Source organism: Neofelis nebulosa, chromosome 2 (assembly GCF_028018385.1).
Source record: "Neofelis nebulosa isolate mNeoNeb1 chromosome 2, mNeoNeb1.pri, whole genome shotgun sequence".
Lineage (NCBI taxonomy): Eukaryota > Metazoa > Chordata > Mammalia > Carnivora > Felidae > Neofelis > Neofelis nebulosa.
In genome coordinates, this window is record NC_080783.1 from 34,987,775 (window position 1) to 35,014,542 (window position 26,768).

General features: G+C 38.0%; 2 protein-coding genes across 3 annotated transcripts; both read left to right on the plus strand.

Annotated features, from left to right (window-relative positions):
• Nucleotides 1-26: 26 nt before the first annotated feature.
• On the plus strand, nucleotides 27-13,308 carry PPIL3 (peptidylprolyl isomerase like 3). Its single transcript, XM_058709771.1, has 7 exons — nucleotides 27-313; nucleotides 870-948; nucleotides 2,231-2,305; nucleotides 3,774-3,867; nucleotides 4,583-4,650; nucleotides 7,907-8,025; nucleotides 11,618-13,308. Exons 2-7 carry the CDS (start codon nucleotides 946-948, stop codon nucleotides 11,742-11,744), a joined length of 486 nt encoding a protein of 161 aa, XP_058565754.1. The 5' UTR covers nucleotides 27-313; nucleotides 870-945; the 3' UTR covers nucleotides 11,745-13,308.
• CLK1 (CDC like kinase 1) lies at nucleotides 8,001-25,730 on the plus strand. Of its 2 annotated transcripts, none has more exons than XM_058709735.1 (13): nucleotides 8,001-8,025; nucleotides 19,540-19,700; nucleotides 20,000-20,228; nucleotides 21,212-21,302; nucleotides 21,701-21,767; nucleotides 22,862-22,978; nucleotides 23,065-23,231; nucleotides 23,756-23,850; nucleotides 23,947-24,076; nucleotides 24,232-24,314; nucleotides 24,813-24,892; nucleotides 25,128-25,218; nucleotides 25,350-25,730. In XM_058709735.1, exons 2-13 carry the CDS (start codon nucleotides 19,540-19,542, stop codon nucleotides 25,491-25,493), a joined length of 1,455 nt encoding a protein of 484 aa, XP_058565718.1. In that variant the 5' UTR covers nucleotides 8,001-8,025; the 3' UTR covers nucleotides 25,494-25,730. The 2 variants fall into 2 exon arrangements, with proteins under 2 accessions (XP_058565718.1, XP_058565712.1); XM_058709729.1 differs by lacking the exon at nucleotides 8,001-8,025 and adding an exon at nucleotides 17,318-17,450.
• Nucleotides 25,731-26,768: the final 1,038 nt, after the last annotated feature.

The window sequence follows — 26,768 nt, forward strand, 5'->3', positions numbered from 1 at the left end:
AAGGCACTTCTGGAGGTTGCCCAGAATAGTTCCGGTTTACGTTTTGTGTCTTTGTATTATTATTAAAAGAGCTCCCGTTCACTGTCAAAAGCGTACCAGGTGAAGATAAATGACACTGTCTTCCTAGTTCTAATCATTTTGGTTTGAGATAGCAATGAGGCTGGAAGGGAAAAGGAGGCGAGCAGGAGAGGAGCGTTCTCGCTAATGGGTCCCGCGCTCGACTTCCGGTAGCCCTAAGACACTTATTTCGAAACATGGGCATCTGCAAGGAACGGCGTCTGTCGTTTCAATTAGAGCTGTGCTAACTGAAGTGGTAAGTAATATCACACACTCTTTCATTCACTTATTGAGACACTTGTCAAGCTCCGTGTTTTAGTTCTTGGGCTTGCGTCAGCATTCTGGGCGGGGAGGGTGGTGTTGGAACAGATTTAATTAGAAAAATATGTAGTATATTAGCGATAAGTGCTATGAAAAAAGGAAATTGGGCAGGCACTAGAGTCAAGGCAGTTTTAAATAGAGTTATCAGGCCAATGAGACCTGACTTTTGAGCAGAGACTTGGACGTGAGGAAAATAGCTGTCCAGATGTCTAAGTATAAGTGTTCCAGACAAAGGGAACACCCAGTGCCTAGATCCCAAGGCGGAAATGTACCTGGCTAGTTGCGGAGTTTGCGAGGAGGCTTTTGAAGAAGAGTGAGCAGGGGAAGTAAGAGGTTGAGGGGCTTGAGTCGGATAGGATCTCATCATTTCCATAACCAAATTTTTATTACTTAGAGGGTGCTATTGTAGGCATTTTAAATATGCATTAAAAATGAGCACGTGTGAATTAAGAGAGGAAAATGAACTTAATTCTTTTCTCTTTTGGGAATAAAGATTCGTTTTCTAACTTCTCTCGGGGAGACTGAGAAATTAAGCAATAATACTTCCCGAAACGATCAGGAAGAAAAATGGTAAGTTTTACACAATTCTTATGAATGCGTTTCATTATAAATAATTTTTAGAAATTCATTGAAGGGAAATAAAATTGCATGAACTTTCAATGGCAAGACAGAAATGATAAACTGTAGAAGCATAAAATGTATGATGCCTCTAAACAAAGCCAGAAACAAAACTACTTTTAAATTCTTCAGTGTTTTCACTTAAAATGCATAGAATTTACTTTTTACAGAAAAAGACTGATTACAACATATAGATGGAAAGAGGGAGTTGAAGCGTATAGCCAGGTGTGATCATTTTAATTGGATCCTTTTGTTTGTTCTAAGGTGGGCAACTAGAGCTTGAAGTAGAAGAAAAGCAATGAGAATCATGCTGTCTCCCCCCCACCCCCCAACCCCACCTCACACACACTCCTGCCCTCTATCAACCTGAACATACTCTCTGACTGCTGGATACTACTGGAAGAAGAGAAATGAAAAAGGAAGCCTCAGAATAACCCCGCGAGGGGCGCCTGGGTGACTCAGTTGGTTAAGCTTCTGACTTCACTCAGGTCATGGTCTTGAGGTTCCTGAGTTTGAGCCCCGTGTCAGGCTCTGTGCTGACAGCTCAGGGCCTGGAGCCTGCTTCAAATTCTGTCTCCCTCTCTCTCTCTGCCCCTCCCCCCTCAAAAATAAACATTAAAAAAATAATAACCTCTCAGATTCCCACCCCACAATGGGTAACAAAAGGAATGTTACTCAACATCAGATAAACAAAAAACAAGCAAGCAAGAGTAATATGGTTATCTCTGCACATTTAGAATCTAGAAAAACTGAGAATTGTTGTCTTTAGTGAAGAAAGGAATTGTTTTTAACACTGTCTCTCAATTTAATTACATTAAGGAAAATGGTGCAGACTATGTTTTGAAAAGTCATTTTCTTACTATTTTTCAATATATATTAATGATGTTGGGGAGTTGCTATTTAAATCAGTAATACTAACTAACCATTGTTTTCATTTTTATTGATGAAAAATTCAAACTTTAAGTATTTCCATCACAGTATTTACTGTCAGGTTTTTAGGGTGGATACTATTTTACATTAACATATATTTATCATCTGGAGTTTTTTTTCTACTGCTGAAATAAATTTTGAAGAAGTACAGCTTCTCAGCTATGTGGATAGGTCATCTCTGAAATGGTATTTCTTTCTGTGTTTTCATTCAGATTGTCATCTTTAATCTAGTTTGGGAAATAATACAATGCATAAAGTCATCCGAAGAAATCTTAATTGTTCTCACATTCTCTCTCCTTTTTAGTCAGTGACACTGCATACAGATGTAGGTGATATTAAAATAGAAGTCTTCTGTGAAAGGACACCCAAAACATGTGAGGTAAGTACCATTATGTACATATTAAAAATGAGTTAATGCAACAGGATAACCATTTTGAAATCAAATTAACCTAAAAATATAAAAATTAAAAAAAAACTTGTCTATAAAACCATTGTCATGGGGCAGCTAGGTGGCTTAGTTGGTTAAGTGTCTGACTTCAGCTCAGGTCCTGATCTCATGGTTCAGATTCTTGAGTTCCAGCCCTACAACAGGCTCTCTGCTGCCAGCATGGCAGCCCTCTACTCCTCCCTCACTTTGCCCCTCCCCTGCACACACATGCATACATGATCTCTCTCAAAAATAAATAAACATAAAATTTAAAAATACAAAACCATTGTCAGGAAAAACTATCCATTAGAATTATTGGCCTGGTTTCCACTTCACCTTTGAGGATCAAAGAAAGAGTAGATAATTTTTCTCTAACCATAGAGTGGCTGGTATCTTTTCTTTTGACTTATTTTCCTCTGGAAATATAAGTAATCATTACCATGTTAGGTAAGATAACTGTTTCTTATGTTATTTTACTTGTTTAAATGACAAAGAAGGAAAGAACTGGCTCTCTATATATTCATTCAACATTTATTTATGGGGACACCTGGTGGCTCAGTTGGTTAGGCACTGACTTGTAATTTTGGCTCAGGTCATGATCTTATGGTTTGTAGGATCAAACCCCAAGTCAGGCTCTGCTGCTGTCAGTGCAGAGTCTGCTTGGGATTCTCTCTCTGCTCCTCATGCACATGGGCATTCGTTCACACGTGCACTCTCTCTCTCTCAAACTTAAAAAAAATCTACAATTATTTATGAAAGGCTAACTTGCCAGGGTCTGGGAGTACTGTAATGATCAAGAGACATTCCTTGCCTTCGTGAAACTGATATTCTAGCTGAGAAGATAAGCATTGGAGGAGGGAGGGGGGACAGGGAGGGATTCATTCTAGAAAAAAAAAGTGATTCTAGAACGTGATAATGTCTTGAAAGAAATAAAGTGTTGATGTAGGGACTAACAGAAAGTAATTATTTAAAAAAAGGTGAGGGCAGGCCTAACCAAGAAAGTGATACTTAAATCACATGCAGAAAAATAATGAAGGCATCTCCATAGAAAGACATATAAAAAGAATATGCCAGGTATAGAGATAGCAGTACAAAGGCCTCAAGGTAGGAATGCTTACCTCTTGTGGATGAATTTTCAGAAGGATGATGGGGTTAACACAGTAAGTAACAGAAAGAAGTTATTATCACATGAGATGCAGAGGTAGGCCAGGTCATGAAGGGCCTATTAGGCCCTACTGAAGATTGTGTGTTTTATTCCAAAAACAGAAGGAAGCAAAGTGTTTTAGGCAGAGAAGTGACATTATCCAATGTAACGCCTAAAAGACATAAATACATTGTTATAGTGTTTTCAGTAAATACAGTTTGTTCTTTAAATGTTTCTGCTATATCATTTCCCAGTTATTATTTTTACTCTTTTCAGAATTTCTTGGCTCTTTGTGCCAGTAATTACTACAATGGATGTATATTTCATAGAAATATCAAGGGTTTCATGGTTCAAACAGGAGATCCAACAGGTAAGTTATTCTATTAATATCTAGAGAATTGGGTATATAGTGTGAAAAAGAGGGTAGACAAAGAATAGAAAAATATATAATGTAATATTGTATGTCAACTATACTCAAAATATTTTTTAAATAAAATTTATTTAATTTTTATAAAATAGATAAAATATAAGCATGTGGATTGTGTTGGGGTTTTTTTTTGTTTTTTTGAGAGAGAGCGAAAGTGGGGGGAGAGGGGTGGAGAGAGGAGGGAGGGAGAGAGAGGGGGGGGGGAGGGAGAGAGAGAGAGAGAGAGAGAGAGAGAGAGAGAGAGAATGAGAATCTTAAGCAGGCTCCATGCTGAGCATGGACGCAGAACTTGATCCCTTGACCCTGGGATCATGACCTGTGCTGACATCAAGAGTCAAACGCTTAACCAACTGAGCCACTCAGGAGCCCCTACATAGAGTTTTTATAACCAGGCCCCTTACCCTAGCAAGAAATTTTTAGTCGAAGCTACCAGCACTTAGATTTAAAGTAAAATATGAACAATATTGATAGGGAGGGGATTGGGTTTTTTGTAGAGATACTTTATTTTTCCAGTCTGTAAAGTGAAATTTTGAGGAGAGGACATGTCAAATTTTATTTGTATTTAACAAGTTATAAAATAGCCCTTTTGTTTTAGAAAATGAACCCTTTCTCAACTTTAATTAGATACTTCTTTTGATTTGCTTGTCTTGTAATATAGGTACCGGAAGAGGAGGTAACAGTATCTGGGGCAAGAAATTTGAAGATGAATATAGTGAATATCTTAAGGTATATCTCCAGTGTGTCAACATCTGGTTTCTAATGCCTTGTTTACACTTGAAACCTTTAATACATATGTTGTAGTAACACAAGTTAATGTTATTAGTATACAAACATACTTTTTTTCTAGTAGTACACTTGATAAATGCCAGGGAGAAATTATAAATGGCAGTTGTTGCCTAAAATATATTCTAGAATCTCACAATCACATGAATCTTGATATTAAGTGAGCTTATCTGTATGCCCAACCTGAAATGTTTTAATCAGTAATGTACCAAAAGGGCCTAATGTCTCACTATAAAATTTATGTTGAATGACCTGAATCGTTGGGCTTTTTTTGGTAGTAGGGAGGAAAGACTTCCTGGTTGCAATCCTGCCTATTATCAATGTCCAACTTTCAACATTTTCTGTTAGATCTTTGAATATTCCTGTATTAACTTAATACCTGTGGTAGATCCCAACTACGTTAAAGAGAAATGCATACCATGGTAAAATTAGAGGTTTTTATTTCCTTTGTCATATTTTTCTGTGTTTTTCAAACTTTTATTTCCTTTTTTTTTTAAGATTTTATTTTTAAGTAATCTGTGTATCCAACATGGGCCTCAAACTTACAACCCGAAAATTAAGAGGGCATGCTTTACCAACTTAGCCAGCCAGGCACCCCAAGAACTTTTTTTTTTTTTTTTACTAAAAAACTAATGCATGCCTATTTTTTAAAAATCTTATTTTAAATTAAATTTAAAAAATTAAAATAAATAAGTGTCATTTCCTAGAGGTGACATCTGCTAACAGTTTATCATATGGTCTTTTAAGCTTTGTATCTGCATAGAATGATAACTTTAGAAATTAGAAAAAGATAAATTCTGCTCAGTAAGAATATGTAACTTAGGGGGTGCCTGGGTGGCTCAGTCAGTCAATCGTCCAGCTTTGGCTCAGGTCATGATCTCATGGCTTGTGAGTTCGAGCTCCGCATCAGGCTCTGTGCTGACAGCTCAGAGCCTGGAGCCTGCTTCAGATTCTGTGTGTGTGTCTCTCTCTCTGCCCTTCTCTTGCTCACACTCTGTCTCTCTCTTTCTCTCTCTCTCTCTCAAAAATAAATAAAACATAAAAAAAATTTTTTAAAGAACATATAACTTAGTATTGTATTTCAGTTACATTAAAATATGCCCAAGAAAACTCTGAAAAAAATTCATTGCAGTGTTTATGTCTGGATGGTGGTACTAGGAGTAATTTTTTTTTCTTCATTTTGTTTTTCTATCATAAGGAAACATTACTTTGGTTATAGGAGTTGGGGTTGGGAGGTGATAAATTATAAGTCATTCTTTTTCATTAATTACAAACAAGAACTTTTTAGGCGTTAATTAATAACTAACTGCCTCAACACTAATCCACCATCCTATACCAGTGATTTTCAACACTGGGTATTACAGACTCACGTGTAGTTGTAAAAATATAAAATATTAAGGTCTTACAACCCCCTAAATGTAGAGAAAAATAGGAGGACTGATTAGGACCTAGATTATATTTTCAGGTTTCCTGGTGATACCTACAGTCAAGATTAAGAATCATTACCTTTAGGGGCACCTGGGTGGCTCAGTCAGTCAAGCGCCCAACTTCAGCTCAGGTCATGATCTCACACTTCATGAATTCCAGCCCGGTATCAGGCTCTGTGCTGACAGCTCAGAGCCTGGAGACTGCTTCAGACCCTGTGTCTCCCTTTCCCTGCCCATCACCTGTTTGTGCTCTGTCTCTTGTCTCAAAAATGGATAAATGTTAAAAAAAAATTTTTTTTGAAAAGAACCATTATCTTGATATGCAGAGTTGAGGGTGTGTATTGAATATTCACATACCCTGATCCAGCAATTCCATTCCCAAATGTTTACCCTAGAAAACTCTTGTACAAATGCATCAGGAAACAGTACAAGAGTGTTCCTAGAGTGTTTTTTTAACAGCAAAAATCTAAAAACAACCCAAATGTCCATTGATCATAAAATGTACACTGTAGTATATTCAGTTGTGGAATAATATAAAGCAGTAAAAATCAGAACTACACACATATGTGTGTAAATCTTAGAAAGAAAATGATAGTGTAAAAAGCACTTCCCAGAAGACTACAAATAGTAAGATACTACTTTAGAGAGCTCAGAAACAAGAAAAAGGAAACAATATATTGTTTAGGCATATATAAAGATAGTAGGATAATGGTTCACTTTTGGAGAGGCTGGGGTAATAGATGAGAGGAGTAGTAGGCATATGCAACAGTTCGGTAAATTTGAATTCTTAAATCTTAGAAATAGGTTATTAAGTATTTTATTAAGTTATAAGTGGTACATACATTCTGGTGCATGTATCAAATATAACATTTGACTGGTAGTCACCTTTAGGAAGTCAATAAAGCATTAATATCTTGATGCAGTTGTATCTCCATTGCTTGGGTCATTAGTGTCCCCTGATGAATAGCTAAAGAGAGAATAATCATTAGAGTTATTTATGATCTTTTATATTGCATCTCCTTGTAACACAGTTCTGTCACGTCTTCAATCTTATCAGTAAAGTCTTTTTAATTCTTTTACACAAGTCCCTTTTATAACAAATAGTATCATAAATATTAAAGCTATAGGAGACCTTCCTTAGATCATCTAGTCCTGGGTTGTGAACTGACTGCCCTTGGGTGGAAGATTCACAGATGTATTATCTATGGCCATTGGTTTAAAAAAAAAAAATTAGGGCCATTAGGCAAGAGATAACACCATTCCTTTTGCCAGCCTCTGTAATGTTTACATTCTGTTCAGTTAATTTATTATTTGCTTACCCTTGTGAGCATTTCAATTCTGAATAAACCCCTGAACTAGTCCAACCTCCCTCCCTTGTTTTACAGATAAAGAAACTAGCCAGAGTCCAGTGTATGTGTGAAGAGGTTATGGGGATTTTGGTTTTATTGTCTGCCAGATTGTTTCATGCCAGCACACTGTTCCTTAATGTAAATGTAAGGATTCCTATCATATATTGGTATTGCTAAGTGTTTGTGACTGTACTTCTCTAAAGTGAAAATGAAATTAATTGGGGCACATGATTTGATATAAACAATTTACATACAAGGTTTCAGAAATATAGATAATCCAGAAACTGATCATTTAGATTAGCCCTAATAGAAACTGATTAAGTGTTTTCTTGGTCCCTGAAAGAGTTCAGGTCTTGTTTCAGTCCTATTATTTGGAACATTTATATAAAAACACAGTTAAATCAATATTTTGGCCTTTTACAGCACAATGTTAGAGGTGTTGTATCTATGGCTAATAATGGCCCAAACACCAATGGATCTCAGTTCTTCATCACCTATGGCAAGCAGCCACATTTGGATATGAAATACACAGTATTTGGAAAGTGAGTATTCTGGTTATGGTTTCCTTTGGAAATTCCTTTTGGAATTTATTTTTTAAAATAAATTAACGCTTGGGGCGCCTGGGTGGCGCAGTCGGTTAAGCGTCCGACTTCAGCCAGGTCACGATCTCGCGGTCCGTGAGTTCGAGCCCCGCGTCAGGCTCTGGGCTGATGGCTCGGAGCCTGGAGCCTGTTTCCGATTCTGTATCTCCCTCTCTCTCTGCCCCTCCCCTGTTCATGCTCTGTCTCTCTCTGTCCCAAAAATAAATAAAAAACGTTGAAAAAAAAAATTAAAAAAAATAAATAAATAAAAAAAAAATAAATAAATTAACACTTAAAAAAAAAAGAAAGCTAAATATACCTGGTAAGCCCTCCACTTACCAGCCCTGTGACCTTGGGAATTTATAACCTCTTCAAGCCTTAATTCCTTTATTTTGCGAAATAGGAGCCAATACTTTTTTCAGGATCATTATGCAAAGTATCAGTTATATAATGGATTTCTTCTTATGAAGAAAGATGGTTCATTTTTGTCACCAATATTCTAAGTGGTGCCTCTTCTTCCTCAACCATCTTTATTGTCCATCCCCAAGCTCAGCTCATGGTCATAATGTAAGCAGCACAGCTCCAGTCACAACATGGGTTCCAGGCAGAAGGAAGGAGGAAGAGCAAAAGTTTACTAGTTGCTTGTCAGCTGAGTAAACCCCTTTTTATTTTTATTTATTTATTTAACATTTATTTATTTTTTGAGAGACAGAGCGTGAGTGGGGGAGGGGCAGAGAGAGACGGAGTCACAGATTCTAAAGCAGGCTCCAGGTTCTGAACTGTCAGCACAGAGCCCGACACAGGACTTGAACTCACAAACTGTGAGATCATGACCTGAACCAATGTCGGATGCTTAACCACCTGAGCCACCCAGGCACCCCAAGTAAGCCCCTTTTTAAAGACCTTCCCTAGAAGACCCAGAACTTAGCAATGAGGCCTCCTCTTACCTACAAGGGAGGGTAGGAAATGTTTTTTGGCTAGACACATTGCCATTCTTAGTAAAATGAGGTTTCTGCAAGAAGAGAGGGTGCCTGACTCCTAGGGAGGCATTTAGCAGGCTCTGCCAGAATATTCACTATAAGCACTATGCCTGGGAATTGCTTTCATAAATCAGCAAGAAGTCAACTTGTCTGTTTATTCAACAAATATTTACATGCTCAATAAACCAAGGTACAGTTATAGTTTCTTTTATTTAACAGTTTGAATTCCAAGTTAGGTTAATGAAAAATAGAAGACTCAGCAACTCTTATATTTCATTCCATATACATATGTCTAATTTATAGATTAATAACCAGTGAAATTAATGAAATATTACATCCTTTAGTAGTATTTGCCTGGACGTAAATAATTCAGGTTCTCTTCCTTTTATTTTCTCCTTTACGTCACCATTCAGAATTATTAATCATTAATTACTAGGGTTTATGTTACTAGATTTGTGATAAAACTAGAGTTAAAAACAAAGCTTCTTGGGGCCCCTGGGTGGCTCAGTTGGTTAAGCATCTGACTTTTGGTTTCACCTCAGGTCATAATCTCAGTGTGTAAGTTTCAGCCCTGCATTGGGTTCTGCACTGACAGTTTGGAGCCTGCTTGGAATCCTCTCTCTTTCCCTATTTGCCCCTCCACTCCCCACTGTCTCCCTCTCTCTCTTTAAAAATAAATAAATAAACTTTAAAAAAAAGTTTATAAAGGGGCACCTGGGTGGCTCAGTTGGTTAAGCGCCTGACTTCCGCTCAGGTCATGATCTCACAGTTCGTGATTTCGAGCCCAGAGCTGAGCTCTGTGCTGACAGCTCAGAGCCTAGAGCCTGCTTCAGCTTCTGTGTCTTCCTCTCTCTCTGCCCTTCCCCAGCTCATGCTCACTCTCGCGCTCTCTCTCTCTCTCTCTCTCTCTCTCTCTCTCTCTCTCAAAAACAAGTAAAAACATTGAAAAAAAGTTAAAAAAAAAAATTCTTAACCTTAGGTCCCTTAATTCCTTGCAACTGTGTTTTATATATATACAACACATTTATTTCTGGGAATACGGTACATAGCTTTCCTTTGATTCTCAAAGGGGCCCGTGTCCCAAAATACTTGACCTACTGGCCTCAATTGTACATGCCCTTTTTTGCCTGAGATCTGTTTCCCATATCCTCTGTTTCTCTTATTGACCCAGGAGGAGAGACAGCTTTTGAAACTTAAAATTTAAAGACTTTAATGGTTCTACATTTGGAAGTAAATTCAAAAGGTTATTAGAAATGTAGGGGTGCCTGGGTGGCTCAGTCGGTTAAGCGCCTGACTTGTGCTCAGGTCTTGATCTCGTGCGGGGGGTCTTGAATTCCAGCCCCACATTAGGCTCTGTGCTGACAGCCCAGACAGAGCCTGGAGCCTGCTTCACATTCTGTATCTCCCTCTCTCTCTGCCCCTCTTCCACTCACATTCTTTCTCTCTCAAAAATAAACAAACATTAAAAAAAAAAGGCAAAATAGGGGGCACCTGGGTGGCTCAGTTGGTTAAGCATCTGACTCTTGGTTTCTGCTCAGGTCATGATCTCAGGGTTTGTGGGCTCAAGCCCCACATTGGACTCTGTGCTGTCAGTGTGTAGTCTGCTTGGGATTTTCTCTCTCTCTCTCTCTCAAAATAAGTAAATAAAAAAATTTTAAAGAAGAAATGCAAAATAAAATGTAAATCTGTTATCTTTTTTTTAAACATTTTTTTAAATGTTTATTCTTGAGAGAGAGAGAAACAAGAGTGTGAACAGGGGAGAGGCAGAGAGAGAAAGGAAGACACAGAATCCAAAACAGGCTCCAGGCTCTGAGCTGTCAGCACACAGCCCTACGCAGGGCTCAAACCCAGGAATCGGGAGATCATGACCTAAGCTGAAGTTGGATGCTTAACTACCTGAGCCACCCAGGCGCCCCTCTGTTATCTTTTTTTTTTTTGAGTAATACTACAAGTGTCCAGAATTGATTTGAGTTGAACTAGGAGGTATAATCTAAAGCCACCTTTTCTTAGCAAATGTTTTAGACTAACTTGCCAGAAGGATAGCTGTCAATATTTTTTTTTCTTGGTGAAAACATGAAGTGGGTTTGCTGTAAATGGGTTTAAGTGTCCCATCTCCCCTCCTCTTATTTTATTACTACTGTTTTTTGTTGTTGCCCAGATGTAAAAAAGTATAAAAATACCATATTTACACGATAAAGTGCAAAGTAGCCACCCACTTCAGCACCTTCAGTATAGGGCAGTACTGATTAACAACAGTGTCACCCTTACATAGTTTCTCTGGGTATTTCCCATAGTAAAGAAAATCTGTGAATGGTTATATTAGACCCATTTGTAGCTATGCTGTGGGAATATTTTAGTGGTAATATTCCTATTCATTGCTATTATCTAAAGGCATAAAAATGAATTCTTGAATTTTGGCTCATATCTGTGGTAGAAAATCAAATCAATATTTTATTGTACACTCAACTAGGAAATTCAAAGAACTTTGAGACATTATCCTTTTCTTTTAAGGAAACTAATGCTATAGGTATTTCGATAGTATGTTTCATACATTTATATGGTTTCTCTTTCAGGGTAATAGATGGTCTAGAGACTCTAGATGAATTGGAGAAGTTACCAGTAAATGAGAAGACATACCGACCGCTTAATGATGTACACATTAAGGACATAACTATTCATGCCAATCCATTTGCACAGTAGCTATAATAGATCTGGAAGAATATTTGGCAGACTATTCAGAGGAACACACCTATTGTGGTTTACCCAGTTTTAAATTATGTCAAGAGACTGCATCATCCTTCTGCTTGTTTACAAATAAGATTTTCTATGAGTTGGTGGTATCAAAGGGCCCTACACAGCTTTTATTCCCGTTATTAGAGCATATTCCTTACTAAAACTAGCATCTAATGTATTTAAGTTTAATTTTTTTTAAGCCCTTTTGTTTAATTATTACATATAAACATTCATTCTTAAATGCTGAGCTTCGGGGCACCTGAGTGGCTCAGTTGAGCGTCCCACTTATGCTTAGGTCATGATCTCGTGGTTGTGAGTCTGAGCCCCACATCAGGTTTACTGCTGTCAGGTCGGAACCCACTTGGAACCTCTGTCCCTTTCTCTCTGCCCCTCCCCCACTCACACACTCTCTCATAAAGAAACATTTAAAAATAATTTAAAAAGACACTGAGCAAAAAACAAACAAATTCTGAGCCTTAAATTCAAGTATTTTTGAGCACCCTAGTTACATATTCCTGCCATATCTAGTCCATATCCTGGAAGTATCCTTGTCCATTAATTATTCACTTTGCATAGTTAGAAAGGACAAGATACAGAGATGGTCTAGAAAAACCAGCCAATCCATTTGCTATTTTCTGGTCTTTAGAATTACAGTAAAGGCACAGAGAAGTCCTATAGTACAGCAAACAGTCAATTTCCCAATTTGCCCATGGAACATTTTTTTTAAGGCCTATCATTTACAGTACTGTAGGACAGAATTCTACAGGTGATCATTTTGAAAATGCGATTAGTTGGTTATAAGCACCAGTTGTGGAGTCCTGGACTGTTTGAATCACAGCTCTGCCCCCTACTAGTAACTTTAGGCAGGTTAACATCTCCAAGTTTTCTCATCCCTAAATAATATTCCCTCATAAAACTATTGCAAGGATTAAATGAGATAATGTGTATAAAACTTCTGGCATGCGGTAAGTGTTCTGTAGAGTAAATGGAAGCTTCTCTCCTAACATTTATTTCAACCATAGGGCTTTCACTGAATCAGGCCTTATCATTTATCAGGCTATCCCATTGGTTTCATCAAGAACCATATTCCACACCTTGATTAGGTTTTGGGTATTCTAAAACTGATGCCAGGTATTTATTGGTTTGTATCATTTCTGCAAATAGTTGATCTAAATAATATTTTCTTTCTTTCTTTTTTTAAATTTTTTTTGTAACGTTTTATTTATTTTTGAGACAGGGAGAGACAGCATGAACAGGGGAGGGTCAGAGAGAGGGAGACATAGAATCTGAAACAGGCTCCAGGTTCTGAGCTGTCAGCACAGAGCCTGATGCGGGGCTCGAACTCAAGGACCGCGAGATCATGACCTGAGCCAAAGTCGGCTGCTTAACCGACTGAACCACCCAGGCGCCCCCATATTTTCTTTCTTAACTACAGTTTAGAAGTTAGCTTGCAATACCCTCTTATTACCATTTATACCTTCTACTAAACTGATGTGCCAATTATACTAATAACCCTCACTTTTTAAAGTAAGCTCTACACCCAACATGGGCTGACCCTGCAATCAAGAGTCACACACTGTAGGGGCACCTGGGTGGCTCAGTCAGTTAAGTGTCCGACTTCGGCTCAAGTCATGATCTCATGGTTCCTAAGTTTGAGCCCCGCATAGGTCTCTGTGCTGACAGCTCAAAGCATGGAGCTTGCTTCAGATTCTGTGTCTCCCTCTCTCTCTCCCCCTTCCCTGTTCATGCTCTCTCTCTCTCAAAAATAAACATTAAAAAAAATTTTAAGAGTCACATGCTGTAGCTGCTGAGCCAGCCAGGTACCCCTAATGCCCTCACATTTTGAGTCACCCTTTTATTTTAATCATTTAGGTTTCAAGAATTAATATTAAAGCCTCTTTTGGGCCAGAATTTGGTTTGACATTTCTTATACCTGATATTTTTCTTCTCCAACTGAATGTCATTGAATTTTTTTGTCCTCACTCTTAAGAGGCTTTTACTGTCAAAATGTTTTTGTATTGACTGGTATTCCCTCAATTTTTATTCTAAACTGTCTTTTTTTTTTTTTTTTAAGTACCAATATGGTGAGTATTTGGTTCTCAGATCTCATTCTTTTTTTTTTTTTTTTTTTTTTGTTTATTTATTTTTGAGAGAGAGAGAAGCAGAGTAAGAGCAGAGGAGGGGCAGAGAGGGAGACACAGAATCCGAAGCAGGCTCCAGGCTCTGAGCTGTCAGCACGGAGCCCGACGCGGGGCTTGAACTCACAGACCACGAGATCATGACCTGAGGTGAAGTCGGACGCTTAACGGACTGAGCCACCCAGGCGCCCCAGATCTCATTCTTATAATGTCTTTATTATTTTTTAATTTTTTTAAATGTTTATTTTGAGAGAGAGAATGCTTCACCCCACAAGTGAGGGGAGGGGCAGAGAGAGAGGAGAGAGAGAGTCCTAAGTGGGCTCCACACTGTTAGCTTGGAGCCCAACGCCCGCCTTGATCTCACAAACTGTAAGATTATGACCTGAGCCAAAATGAAGATTTGGATGCTTAACTAACTTAGCCACCCAGGCGGCCGAATAGATAAATTTTAATACATAGGATTCAACTTTTCATCAGTTTAGAAAAGTTGATTAGTTACCATTTCACTATTGAATTTAAAAGAAAACTGATGGTTCTTTTCAATTCAGTTTGTACCAATTGTGGTAGAGGTAGAGATGGGAACTCAACATAATAACTGTAAAGCACATCCAGAATAATTGATAATGGAAATTTTAAAAAACAAATTACAATGAAAATGTTATTAGCTGCAAACATCAAAATGGTGTGGGGGAGGGGCGCCTGGGTGGGTCAGTCAATTGTCCGAATCCATTTCAGGTCACGATCATTCAGTTCCTGAGTTAAAGCACCATCAGTCTCTGCTGTCAGCACGGAGCCCACTTCAGATCCTCTGTCTCCCTCTCTGCCCCTCCCCCACTTGTTCTCCCTCAAACATTAGAATAGTAATAATAAATAAAATGGTGTGGGGAATATAGCTAGAATACTAAAAGAGTGTAGTATTTTAGAGAGTAGAGTATAAGAGTGTAGAGTAGTGTATACACAGGAGTTTAATATATAATTAAAGCAATATCCAAAATCATTAAAGAGTTACTCCATAAATTGTGTTAGGATAACCAGTAAATTATATGCAGAAAAATAGCAAAAGAATTTTGCCTCACATGATGTACCAAAATTCCAGATGGATAAGTTTCCGGGGTGGCGGGGGTGGGGAGAAACACCTCCAAAGAGGAATTTCTCCGTTCACAAACATGACAAAGGTAAAGATGAAACAGGTTTAACTATATGAAAATCAAAAACTTCATTGCAATTAAAAAGCTTAAAAGATAGAACTGTACATTCAAAAAAGCAATGAGGTATGAATGGGCAAGTCACAAGAGAAAAGAGAAAATGTTCAACTTCACTAATTAGGGAATCAAGTTATAAGGTTCCACCAAAATACCATTTATTTTTTTATGAGACAGAGACTGAGTGGGAGAGAGGGGCCAAGGGAGAGAGAGAATCTCAAACAAGCTCCAAGTTCAGCTCAGAGCCCAGCTTGGGGCTTGATCCTATGACCTGAGCTGAAATCAGGAGTCAGATGCTCAACTGACCGCGCCACCCAGGTGCCCCTCACCAAAATACCATTTTTAAATCTTTGCACTGTATTAATTTGTTAGGGTTGCCATAACAAAGTACCAGAAACTGGGTAGCTTAAAATTCTGTTATAGAGACTAGCAGTTAGGAGGTCAAGGCATGGGCAGGGTTATTTACACAAAGGTCTCTCACTTTGGCTTGTGGATGACCATCTTCTATTTCACAAGATCCTCCTCAGTGGGTAATTATGTCATAATCTCTTTATAAAGACGTCAGTCATATTGGATTAGGGCCCATCCTAATGACCTCATTTTAACCTTAAGTACTTGGGTAAAGGCCCTATCTACAAATACAGTCACAATCTGAGGTAGTAGAGATTATTATTGGGGGGTGGGGGGGTGGGGGGGTGGACATAGCATGCCCCAATCATAAGCACTAACACACAAAATAGTTCATTTCATAAATGTAACTTTGGGTAAATCTCACATTAGTAACTGGCTAGGTGTGAGAGGGTTTGCTAAATTTAAAACCATTTTGAAAAAAACACATTTTAGAAACTAATTTTGGTAGTATATATAAGATTTTTTCAATGTTCATTTTCTTTCACCCTTATAATCTTACTGTAGGGATTCTAAATTGCTCTCTGCACATGCACTGCAACTTTTATCTGTAATAGAAGAATATAGTTGATGCCTATCTTGCAGGTTGTTAGGATTAAGTGAAAATGTATGTACAGCGCTTGGCACAATAATTAGCCCACTATGATTAGCTATCATCCTCCAAAGACCAGGATTCCCTAGGTTTGTTTAACATTTAAGTGTGCTAACTGTATCCTGAACAGCTACAAATTTCACAATTTATTGTGATTTCTCCCTCTGAAATATTTACCTTGTATTTGGTGATCTTGGCCCCAATGTAAAGATTTAAGTATTAATGGTTTTAAAGCATCTTCAAATCCATTAAGAAAAGGGGCTTAAGAAATGCAAACTACCACAGATACTTTGGAAATATGTATTCCTCATCACTTTTTACCCATAATTGTGCATCTGCATAGGGCTGGGCAATATACGTTGCTCTCCTGTGCAAGTGTGAGCAGTAAAATTATGCTTAATCGTTAATGTTTGATTTTATACATTTTCCACTGTTTGGAATGAATAAGCAATCATTTTGTTCAAGAAACAAAATGGGAGGAAGGGTGCGAGGTCAGGATTGGCAATCATTTTGGTCCGTTGAAGTGTAGTTTGAAGATTTTGTTGTTCAGAGGTTGTTTCCTGGCGCTTTTCCCTCACGACCTTCCATTTCCTTTTTTTTACAGTTCATCTGGCCTTAACACTGAAAAGGACCGGCTTAATGCCAAAATGTTTAACTGTGTAGGGTATCCACTTCCTGTCTCCATCACTCGTTTAAACTTTCAAAATCTTGAAAATTCTTCCAATCCAATTTCAGGGTGTGTGAGTCCCAGCCACTAAAGCCTTAACTAGTTTAAAATAGGTCTCAGAACCTTAGCAAATGCTGAAATCCAGACAATTAATAATTTAGGGCTACATGATAGAAAAGGTGCTTTTATTTTTTTTTAAAGATTGTTTAGTGGTTGCATTCAGGGCTCAGGATATTTTGTATCATGCTTGCCTCACTTCTTGTATCCAGCGTTCCCAAATATTTTTAAAGAGCATGGACGAGACTTTTCCACAGTACTTACGTTATTTCCTAAGACCTAGACAGTGGACAACATGGCCGACAGAGCCGCCGTCCACAACTTCCCCACCTCCACCTTCTGTCGCTGAGCTCCCCACCCGGCGCCTGCGCACACGGCTCCTACGTTAGTCTCCTTCCATCCCTGCGCTCCAGTGACGCGCCCGTGCCGCCCCGCCCCGCCCCGCGGCGGGGACGCGCTCGCAGCGTCACCAATATTTTCGAGGTGAGTCCAGACGCTGCGGCTGTCAGCTCCATTTTGTTGTTGGAGCTCGTGGTAGCCAGCTGGGCTTACTCTGTCGTCTCGTTGCAATCTTTTGTCTTCTTCGGCTTGGACGCTCTGGCCAGGAAGGTAAGACTCAGGAGGAAGCGGGCTAGGTGTCAAGACCCTTTTTCTGTGCCCGGAGAGCGCCCTGTGGTGCATACAACCTCTAGTACGACGACCCTTCCTCTTTCACCCTCTTGGGTCGCACGGAGGCGGCCCGCTTGTCTTCTCTGCCGAGACTGTTGCCGCGAGTTTCTCCTTGAACCGCGACTCCCCGGACACTGGCGAGGCGTAGTGACTTGGATGAGCTGGGAGGGCTTGGCCGGACGCCCGTAGGCGCCATTTTGTCGTCGGCGGCCCTGGCCACCTCGGCGGAACTGTAAGATGGCGGCGGGGCGGAGGAGGCGAAGCTTCCTGCTGTGGGTGGTGTTTACTTGTCTCTTGGAATGTGCATGTCAGCCTCCTGTGAGGAACTGTGTTCCTAGCAAACAGAGAAAAACGCATTGAGCTGATACGAGGCGACATCACCTAAGGTCTACTCGAGTCTTAAAAGATTTAATAAAGTGAAAATCACGAGTGTCTTTGCCCTCGGTGGCGTTAACAAAAATAGGGTTTAGGAAAAGGAGAAATAATAGGATATATTTGAAGGAGCGTGTGAGAGCAGTCAGGCTATCAGACATCTTATGCGTTGGAGTTTTTGCGCCCTCGATCCCCCAACATGTTGAGAGCAACCTTCAGAATATTTTGACTCGGAGTTGTGTGCAGAGACGTGGTGGAGCCCCAGCAGTTAGTACTGGTAAAAACGATAGTGGACAATGAAAAGTCATTTCTGTGTGCGTGGTTTTTTTTTCCAAGTTGTTAGGGATTCTTCTTGAAACATTTCTGGAAGGAAGGTGCTGCCCTCCTCTAAGTTGATTATGTAAGATTGCTTTTAAGATAAGCTAGGTTTTATTATATATATACATGCCGGGGGAATGGTCATCGAAGATGGTATTTTGTGGTTTTCTAATGCCACCATTGATTTGTGTATAGTAAAAGGCCTTGGGGATATATCTCCTTTACAGAAATACACAATAATGAGTGTTCTGTCGCAAAGAACGTTTCGGATTGCATTTGAGTTGGGAGGCTAGTTTCCGATACACGTTTAAATGGGGAGAGTTACATATGTGGACCTATAGTAAATTATGCTACTGACAGGAAAGGGGTAAGGTTTTTACCAAGTTGATGAATTGGACTTTCCAGCCCTCTCCCCGTTTTTTTCTTTTCCTACACACTTTCAATAAATCTTAGCATAGGGGCGCCTGGGTGGCTCAGTCGGTTAAGCGTCCGACTTCAGCTCAGGTCACGATCTCACGGTCAGTGAGTTCGAGCCCCGCGTCAGTGAGTTCGAGCCCCGCGTCAGTGAGTTCGAGCCCCGCGTCGGGCTCTGGGTTGATGGCTCAGAGCCTGGAGCCTGCTTCCGATTCTGTGTCTCCCTCTCTCTCTGCCCCTCCCCTGTTCATGCTCTGTCTCTCTCTGTCTCAAAAATAAATAAACGTTAAAAAAATAAAATTAAAAAAAATAATAATAATAAATAAATCTTAGCATAACATGGATAATGCAGAATATTGTTAATAGTTTGGACTCCACATTTTGGCGCAATGCTCTCATCGGATTTATCGGTGATTTTAGATTGGCTGACAATGAATTTTGAACTTTGATTTAAAAGAACAATTTAGGGGCACCTGGGTGGCTCAGTCGGTTAAGCATCTGACTCCCGTCTGGGTCAGAATCTCATGGTTTTTGAGTTCGAACTCACATCGGACTCTCTGCTATCAGCACAGAGCCTGCTTCACATCCTCTGCAGCCACTCCCTCCCCCCGCCCTTCCCAGCTCACACTCTCCCTCTCTCTCTTTCAAAAACAAACAAACATTAAAAAATAAATATACAAATAAAAGAACGATTTAGGGACACCTGGCTGGGTCAGTCGGTGGAACATGCAATGCTTGATCTCTACATTGTGAGTTCCATCCCGTGTTGGGTGTTGAGATATTACTTAAAAATAAATATTTAAAGAAACAATAAAAGAACAGTTTAAAAATCACAGCTAGAATGAATTAGCAAAGAAGAGTTTTATTAATTGAAGTGTTCAGTGCTGACAGGTAGGATACTACTTAAAACTTCTCTTTTATGTAGATGAGACACTTAAAGAGAACTTATTGCCCTGATTGGGAGGAAAAAGATTGGGACTGTGGAAAATGGAGAAGCAGCAGCAGTCATAAAAGAAAGAAGAGATCACATAGCAGTGCCCGGGAGAATAAGCACTGCAAATATAATCACTCTAAAACATCTGATAGGTAAGAATGATAATCTATATGAACATATATTGCATCAAAATGTTGTATGTCAGTGATACCTCAGTAAAACGGTGGAGGGGGGTATATTTTCATGATTAAAATTAGAGCATCACTTAAGTAAGTAGCCATGAATAGCATTTGTTTCTGTTTCCAATGATGGCTTATAACGTTTCTAAAATTGCATGGGATTTTTTTTTTTTTTTTTTTTTTGGTGGGGAAAGCAAAAGGTATTAAGAGTACTGTCGGTTTGAGGATATCTAGTATTAGCATAAATAATTAACAGTATTTTTTGTTTTTAGCCGTTACGTGGAAAACAGGTCCATAAATGAGAAAGATTATCATAGTCGACGCTACATTGATGAATACAGAAATGACTACAGTCAAGGATGTGAACCTGGACATCGCCATAGAGACCATGAAAGCAGATACCAGAACCATAGTAGCAAGTCTTCTGGTAGAAGTGGAAGAAGTAGTTATAAAAGCAAACATAGGATTCACCATAGTACTTCACACCATCGTTCACATGGGGTATGAGCTCTTTTAAAACATTCTGTAAAGTTTATTTCCCCCTTGGGACAGGAAAACTTGAATTTGATTATTTGAGAAAGTTGTGTTTAAAAAGAAGTCATCTCAATTTAACTTGCAGGATTCTTTCTGTGTTTGTGCATTGCATAGGAAACTCCTGAATACAATACATATTAAGTAATAGAGTAACTTTTTATTACTAGTTAGCAATTAATTGTCATTCCAGTGAAACAGTGGAGGTGATTAACTTAGTTTTGTGGTACTTCAAGAAATCTGATTTGTTTTGATAAATTGAAGTTTATCACAAAAGTAGAATAGGCATTTTATTTTTGTAAGAGTAAAGGTTTAGGCATGCCTTTTTCTAGCAAAGCATGCTTTCTAATTCTTTTTTCATTAAGCAAACCACTTAACAGATTGGAACATAATGGGTTATGGGTTAATTTGAAGATAGTTCAGATGACATTTTAAATGACATAGTGTTATTCTTGTATGCCAAATCTTTTTTTTTTTCTCCCCAAAATTAGGACTTTAATTTTATTTACTGCTTCAATATTTGTTAGATTAGCTAGGAAGTCTTAATTTGGCCACAGTCTACTTTGACCAAGTAACTATTACATCCTACAATTTTGCAACATTAAATTAGAACACTAGAAACTTAAAATTATGTTTCAGTGAATGCTACAACTAAGCATTTTTTTTTTTTTTTTAAGAAAAACAATTGTATTATGTTTTGTTGCCTTGCCACTTTGAGTATCTTATCTGAAAATCTGTTCCTTGCCATGTTTTTCTCCTGTTAACATAAACTATGTGCCCTGTGAATTTCTGGGGACTGAATTTGAAATTGCTCCTGCCAACCGTTTGTGGCCTGGCGTGTATCTGAATGCCTGAATATCTCCCCGCTGAATGAATTTCGTATTCTGCCCTGAATTCACTCGGGTATATTGATTGGCTGGATGATCTTGGTGCCGCCCACTTGACGTTTCCAGAAGAGTCACCGAAGGAAAAGAACCAGGAGTGTAGAGGATGATGAGGAGGGTCACCTGATCTGTCAGAGTGGAGACGTACTAAGTGCAAGATGTATAGAATATTTTTCAACACTTATTAACTTTTCAGATAACATAATCTATATATAAACATTTCAGGGATTTGGAAATCTTTTTTTCTTTCTCTGTTTTTTGTTTGTTTGTTTTCCATTTCTTTTGGTGGGTGGGGATTGTGTTTTTTCTTTCTTTAGAAATTTAATATTTGTTAAGCAGAACTTCCAAAACAGTAAATCAAGTTAATAAAATGAACTTAAGAATGAAATTAGACCTAAAAATAGTTATAAATGTTTTTTGACAGTGTTGACCAGTAAAATGTCTAGTGATAAGGAAATTTGTAGCATCAACTAGAATAATGTGCATTGATAGCATTTATTATGATAAGTAAATTATTTCCACTTCTTGGTATGACTGAGCTTTATTTCTCTCTTTTAGATGAAATTGTTGATACTTTAGGAGAAGGAGCTTTTGGAAAAGTCGTGGAGTGCATTGATCATAAAGCGTAAGTTTCCTACTGTAATTGCATTTGGGGAGGTCATCAGCATTAGAAAATTTTTTTAGCTTTAGACTGGTCTGATCATGAATGAAATATATTATTATATCCTTTCATTTGGTTTTTTCACTGTAATGTGGGAAATTCCCAGTAAAAGGTACTAGCACTTTGCATTTTTTAAGTATTAGCTATTAATAGTGTACGTAGCCTTTAATTTTAAGCTGAGAGCAGGTTTTATTGTTTTAGAAAGTATTCTTTTGTTATCCCACTGGGATATTGTGATCCCCCCTGCCCCAGATCAGTGATCTAAATCAGAACTTTTCAAAGCCTTGGTTTTATGTTAGGGGTATTTGGAATTTTGCTTACCTAAGGCATGTTGAAACAATTATCAGAGTAGTTAACCTAGGAATCTGTATTTTTAGATGCTATCATTGTGATTACACCATTAGGGTTGAATACTCTTGTAAAATGGTATTACATGTTGGCTTTATTCATGTTCTTCAAATTAAAATTTCTTGATAATGTAAGAACTCTCCTTTTACCTTTTTTGTCTTCTATTTGAATTTTTCCCCCCTTTTGAATGGCAGAGTTTTTCTAAACAAATGACTAGAGAAGGCTTCCTACTATTGGTTAGTAAGGTTTTGAGAGCTGGAGCTCCATGCTATGCTTCTACTATCTCTAAAGTTTTCTGGTAACGTAGACAAAGGAAGAATTTGATAAAATATTTGCCAGGTACTATAAGGAGAAACTGTTATATGTACATGTTTTGAGTCTTAATTGGAATACAAACTGAAGTGGTGATATCCCCAATGTTCTTATTAAATTACAACTAGTAACATACATTTTAATAGAAGGACCAAAACATTCATGTGAGTGGTGGTTTGATGAAAAAAATATGCATCATTCTCATTATTTACATTGAGTTGCAGTTATAAGAGAGTACTTCCATATAGTACATCTGATAAAACCAAATGTTAGACCACAGATTTAAGAAGATAAATACAGTGGGTCAAAGTAGAAGTCGCACAGTTTGAAAAGAGTGATAGGAAAATGGAGTAGGACATCATCTTTAACATTTTTTTGACTTGGACTTTTTCTAACAGAGGAGGTAGACATGTAGCAGTAAAAATAGTTAAAAATGTGGATAGATACTGTGAAGCTGCTCGCTCAGAAATACAAGTTCTGGAACACTTGAATACAACAGACCCCAGCAGTACATTGTAAGTATAAAAACAATTCAGAAAATTCTGTCACGTAGATTTGAATTGTAAGAAGCTGTACTCAGTTATTTTTCATATGTTTATAGCCGCTGTGTCCAGATGCTGGAGTGGTTTGAGCATCATGGTCATATTTGCATTGTATTTGAACTACTAGGACTTAGTACTTATGACTTCATTAAGGAAAATGGTTTTCTACCATTTCGTCTGGATCATATCAGGAAGATGGCATATCAGATATGCAAGTCCGTGAATTGTGAGTACTTGGCATATCTTTGAGAATGAGAATCTTGAGTTTGTTGAGACTGATCTAGTGCCAGATTGATTGGGATTTTTAAATAAAAAATGGGATCTAACCTATAGGTCTTAAAAACCTGGCCTAAGAGTAGGTATGAGGAAGATGTTGATAACCAGCTGCTGGTCAGTTCATTGCGTTTTATTCAGTAAATAGTATATTGTCTATCATACAATAGTACATTGTCATAGAGAAGACTGTAATTTAGCTTGATTCTTAAAACTACTAACCTGGAACCACTGGGTTGAAGAATGATAAATCTTGGCTTTGTAAGAGAAAGATACTTCTTTCTTTACTTTTTGAGTAGTTAGCTGTTAGCTGGCAGTGGACTAACTGAAGGTAGTGGGTGGTTTTCTAGCCAGCTGTTGGATGTTGACAACTTTGGACCTGTGGAAAAGGCATCAGAGAGGTTTTTTGTTGTAGGGCTTTGAGTTTGGTTAGGTTTTTGATTTTCCAATTACAGCAGTTGTTTGTTTCATTCTCAGTTCTGCACAGTAATAAGTTGACTCACACAGACTTAAAGCCTGAAAACATCTTATTTGTGCAGTCTGACTACACAGAGGCATATAATCCCAAAATGGTAAGTCTTCAGTGTATTAGTATTTTCATAGTTAGAAATGAATATTTTATGCCTCAAGGTATTATGCCTCCTTAACCCACGAATTACGATTTTCAGAAACGTGATGAACGTACCTTAATAAATCCAGATATTAAAGTTGTAGACTTTGGAAGTGCAACATATGATGATGAACATCACAGTACATTGGTATCTACAAGGCATTATAGGGCACCTGAAGTTATTTTAGGTAAGTTACTTCTTAATTATGGTTTGGGAACTTCTATATATATCTTTATTGAAGCTCACTTTAAAATTTAGAATTCTAGTCTTAATCTTTATGGCATTTTTTAGGTCTTCAAGGAATATTGAAGTCTTTTTCTGACAGTTTGCTTTGCTTTGCAGCCCTGGGATGGTCCCAGCCGTGTGATGTCTGGAGTATAGGATGTATTCTTATTGAATACTACCTTGGGTTTACAGTATTTCCAGTAAGTGACCATGATCTGTTTCGATGGCTTTGCTCAAGAAAAGTGCTTGTTTGTTTGGATGAGCCCTTTATTTATTTATTTATTTATTTATTTATTTATTTATTTATTTAGTCTTATGTGAATGAGCACTTTAATGCAAAGTATGCACATTTAGGTAGCTTTTTTTCTCCTTGTAGACTTAACTGTAGATGAGTATAAAGAAATGAAAGTCCTGTGACTCTGATGCTATTGGGTATTTGTATTTCCCTTCGTAATTTATTATTTTATTTAAAAACATTTTTAAGCATTTATAAACAATTATGCTGTTGATTTAGAGAAGTCATTGGTGACCTTGTTCTGTGTGCCTTGATATTTGTTATCAGCTGTAACTTGCTAAAAGTTTGCCCTTTTTTAGTAATCACCTTCCTTGTGACCTCTCTCTGGACTAGAAGTGTAGCAGCTGTGTTAAATGAGATCAAAGTGCACAATGTGCTTAACAAGTTCTGTTTGTTATTTTAGACACATGATAGTAAGGAGCATTTGGCAATGATGGAAAGAATTCTTGGACCTTTACCAAAACATATGATACAGAAAACGAGGTATGTTTAAGAGTAGGTACATCTTTCGTACCACTTGGTTTTATATTCTGGTTAGAATTTTATGAAATGGTGAAGTTTGACAAATGCATCTTCACTTAAGTAATTTTCCAAGTCTCTAGAAAAGTGTTAATCTTTGATCAATAAAATCATCATAAGTGATGAAACCAATCAGTTTTGCTAGATGTTTTTAAGTTTTCATTGTCAGCATTATAAATGAATGGGTATTTACTTTTAGGAAACGTAAATATTTCCATCATGATCGATTAGACTGGGATGAACACAGTTCTGCTGGCAGATATGTTTCAAGGCGCTGTAAACCTCTGAAGGTGAGCCTGGCCCATTTAAGCCTGGGCTTAAATCATCAAAACCTTGAATTTCCCTTCTTTTTATGGTAGAAAATAAAATGGTAATAAATGGTAGTAGAAAAGATTGTTGACTGTATTTCTTTTCCTTTCAGGAATTTATGCTCTCTCAGGATGCTGAACATGAACTTCTCTTTGACCTCATTGAGAAAATGTTACAGTATGATCCAGCTAAAAGGATTACTCTCAGAGAAGCCTTAAAGCATCCTTTCTTTCATCCCCTGAGAAAAGATACATAGATCTGTAACAGTATAGCTCTCTTGAAGAGATTTTATAGACTGTATCAGTCTTAATTTTTAAATAAGTTATTTTGTATAGCTTTTGTAAATTTCTTACATTTTTTTTATTGCCATGTTTATTTTGCTTGGATAATTTGAATTGTTAAGTAAATTGCTAAAGTAATGAACATTTTTTCCAGTAATTACTGTATAAAATGATTTATTCAGAATAAACTTTTTGCGCTTATGAAATTTAAAGGAATCTATAACTTGGTTTTAGCACCATTTTTCTTCGTGCATAGATTTCCATTCTTGGAGGTTTCCTTAAGTCTTCAGAAATAGCTGTGTTTGCATTTTAGGGATTGCTAGCATTGGAGCTTCTTCCTTCTTAAAACCAAATGTTAATGAGCCCACATTACAGGACACAAAGAAGTAGAAATTAGTCCCCAGTTTTCTTCCTCTCTTTATTCTAACTTCCCCCCCCCCCCCCCCAGTAGGATACTACAAATGGCCTCATGTCCTATGCTCAAGACTGATAATGAATGACAGAAAAGCTTCCAGAGGGGTACCTGGCTGGCTCAGTTGGAAGAACATGCAACTCTTGAACTTGGGGTATTGAATTGGAGTCCAACGTTAGGTGTAGACATTACTTAAAAAATATAAAATCATAAAAAAACTTAATGAATAAATAAAAATAACTTCCAGAATACTTGGCAGCCAAGTTTAAGTTATCAAGTGACTTGACAAAAGTCAGGCTTTTGCCGATGGTTTCATTTATATTTGATCCATTTAGGACTCTGCATCAGGGTTTTTATTTTTTGTTATTTTTTAAGACTTTGGGATGTCTGGGTGATTCAAGCATTTGACTTTTGTTTTAAGAGCAAGAGAGGGCACAAAAGATAAAGGGGCAGAGAGCGAGAGAAGTAGGACTCGCCTGGGGCTCATGTTTTTACCTGATGTCAGACTCACTCACCAACTGTAAGGTCATGACCTGAGTCAAGGTCAGATGCTTAACAACTGAGCCACCCAGGTGCCCTAAGCATCTGACTTTTGATTTTGGGCCAGGTCATGAGTGAGATCAAGCCCTGTGTTTGGCTCTGCCCTGGGCATGGAGACTGCTTGAGATTCTCCCTGTGCCCTTCCCCTGCTTGTGCACATGCACTCTCTCAAAAAAATTTTTAGAGACTTCTAAGAGTTGTAGTAGGTTCACAGCAAAATTGGGAGGAAGGTACAGAGATGGATGTACCCTCTGCCCCCACACGTCTATAGCATCCTCTGTTAACATCCCTCACCAGT

Bases quoted from the DNA above. Each gene is read 5' to 3' on its own strand.
- PPIL3 (XM_058709771.1), top strand. The intron at 3,868-4,582 runs GTAAGTTATTCT...CTTGTAATATAG, and splicing joins TCAAACAGGAGATCCAACAG to GTACCGGAAGAGGAGGTAAC. The intron at 8,026-11,617 runs GTGAGTATTCTG...TTTCTCTTTCAG, and splicing joins AAATACACAGTATTTGGAAA to GGTAATAGATGGTCTAGAGA.
- CLK1 (XM_058709735.1), top strand. From the start codon at position 19,540: ATGAGACACTTAAAGAGAACTTATTGCCCTGATTGGGAGGAAAAAGAT. The intron at 21,768-22,861 runs GTAAGTTTCCTA...TTTTTCTAACAG, and splicing joins GAGTGCATTGATCATAAAGC to AGGAGGTAGACATGTAGCAG. The intron at 23,232-23,755 runs GTGAGTACTTGG...TTTCATTCTCAG, and splicing joins GATATGCAAGTCCGTGAATT to TTCTGCACAGTAATAAGTTG.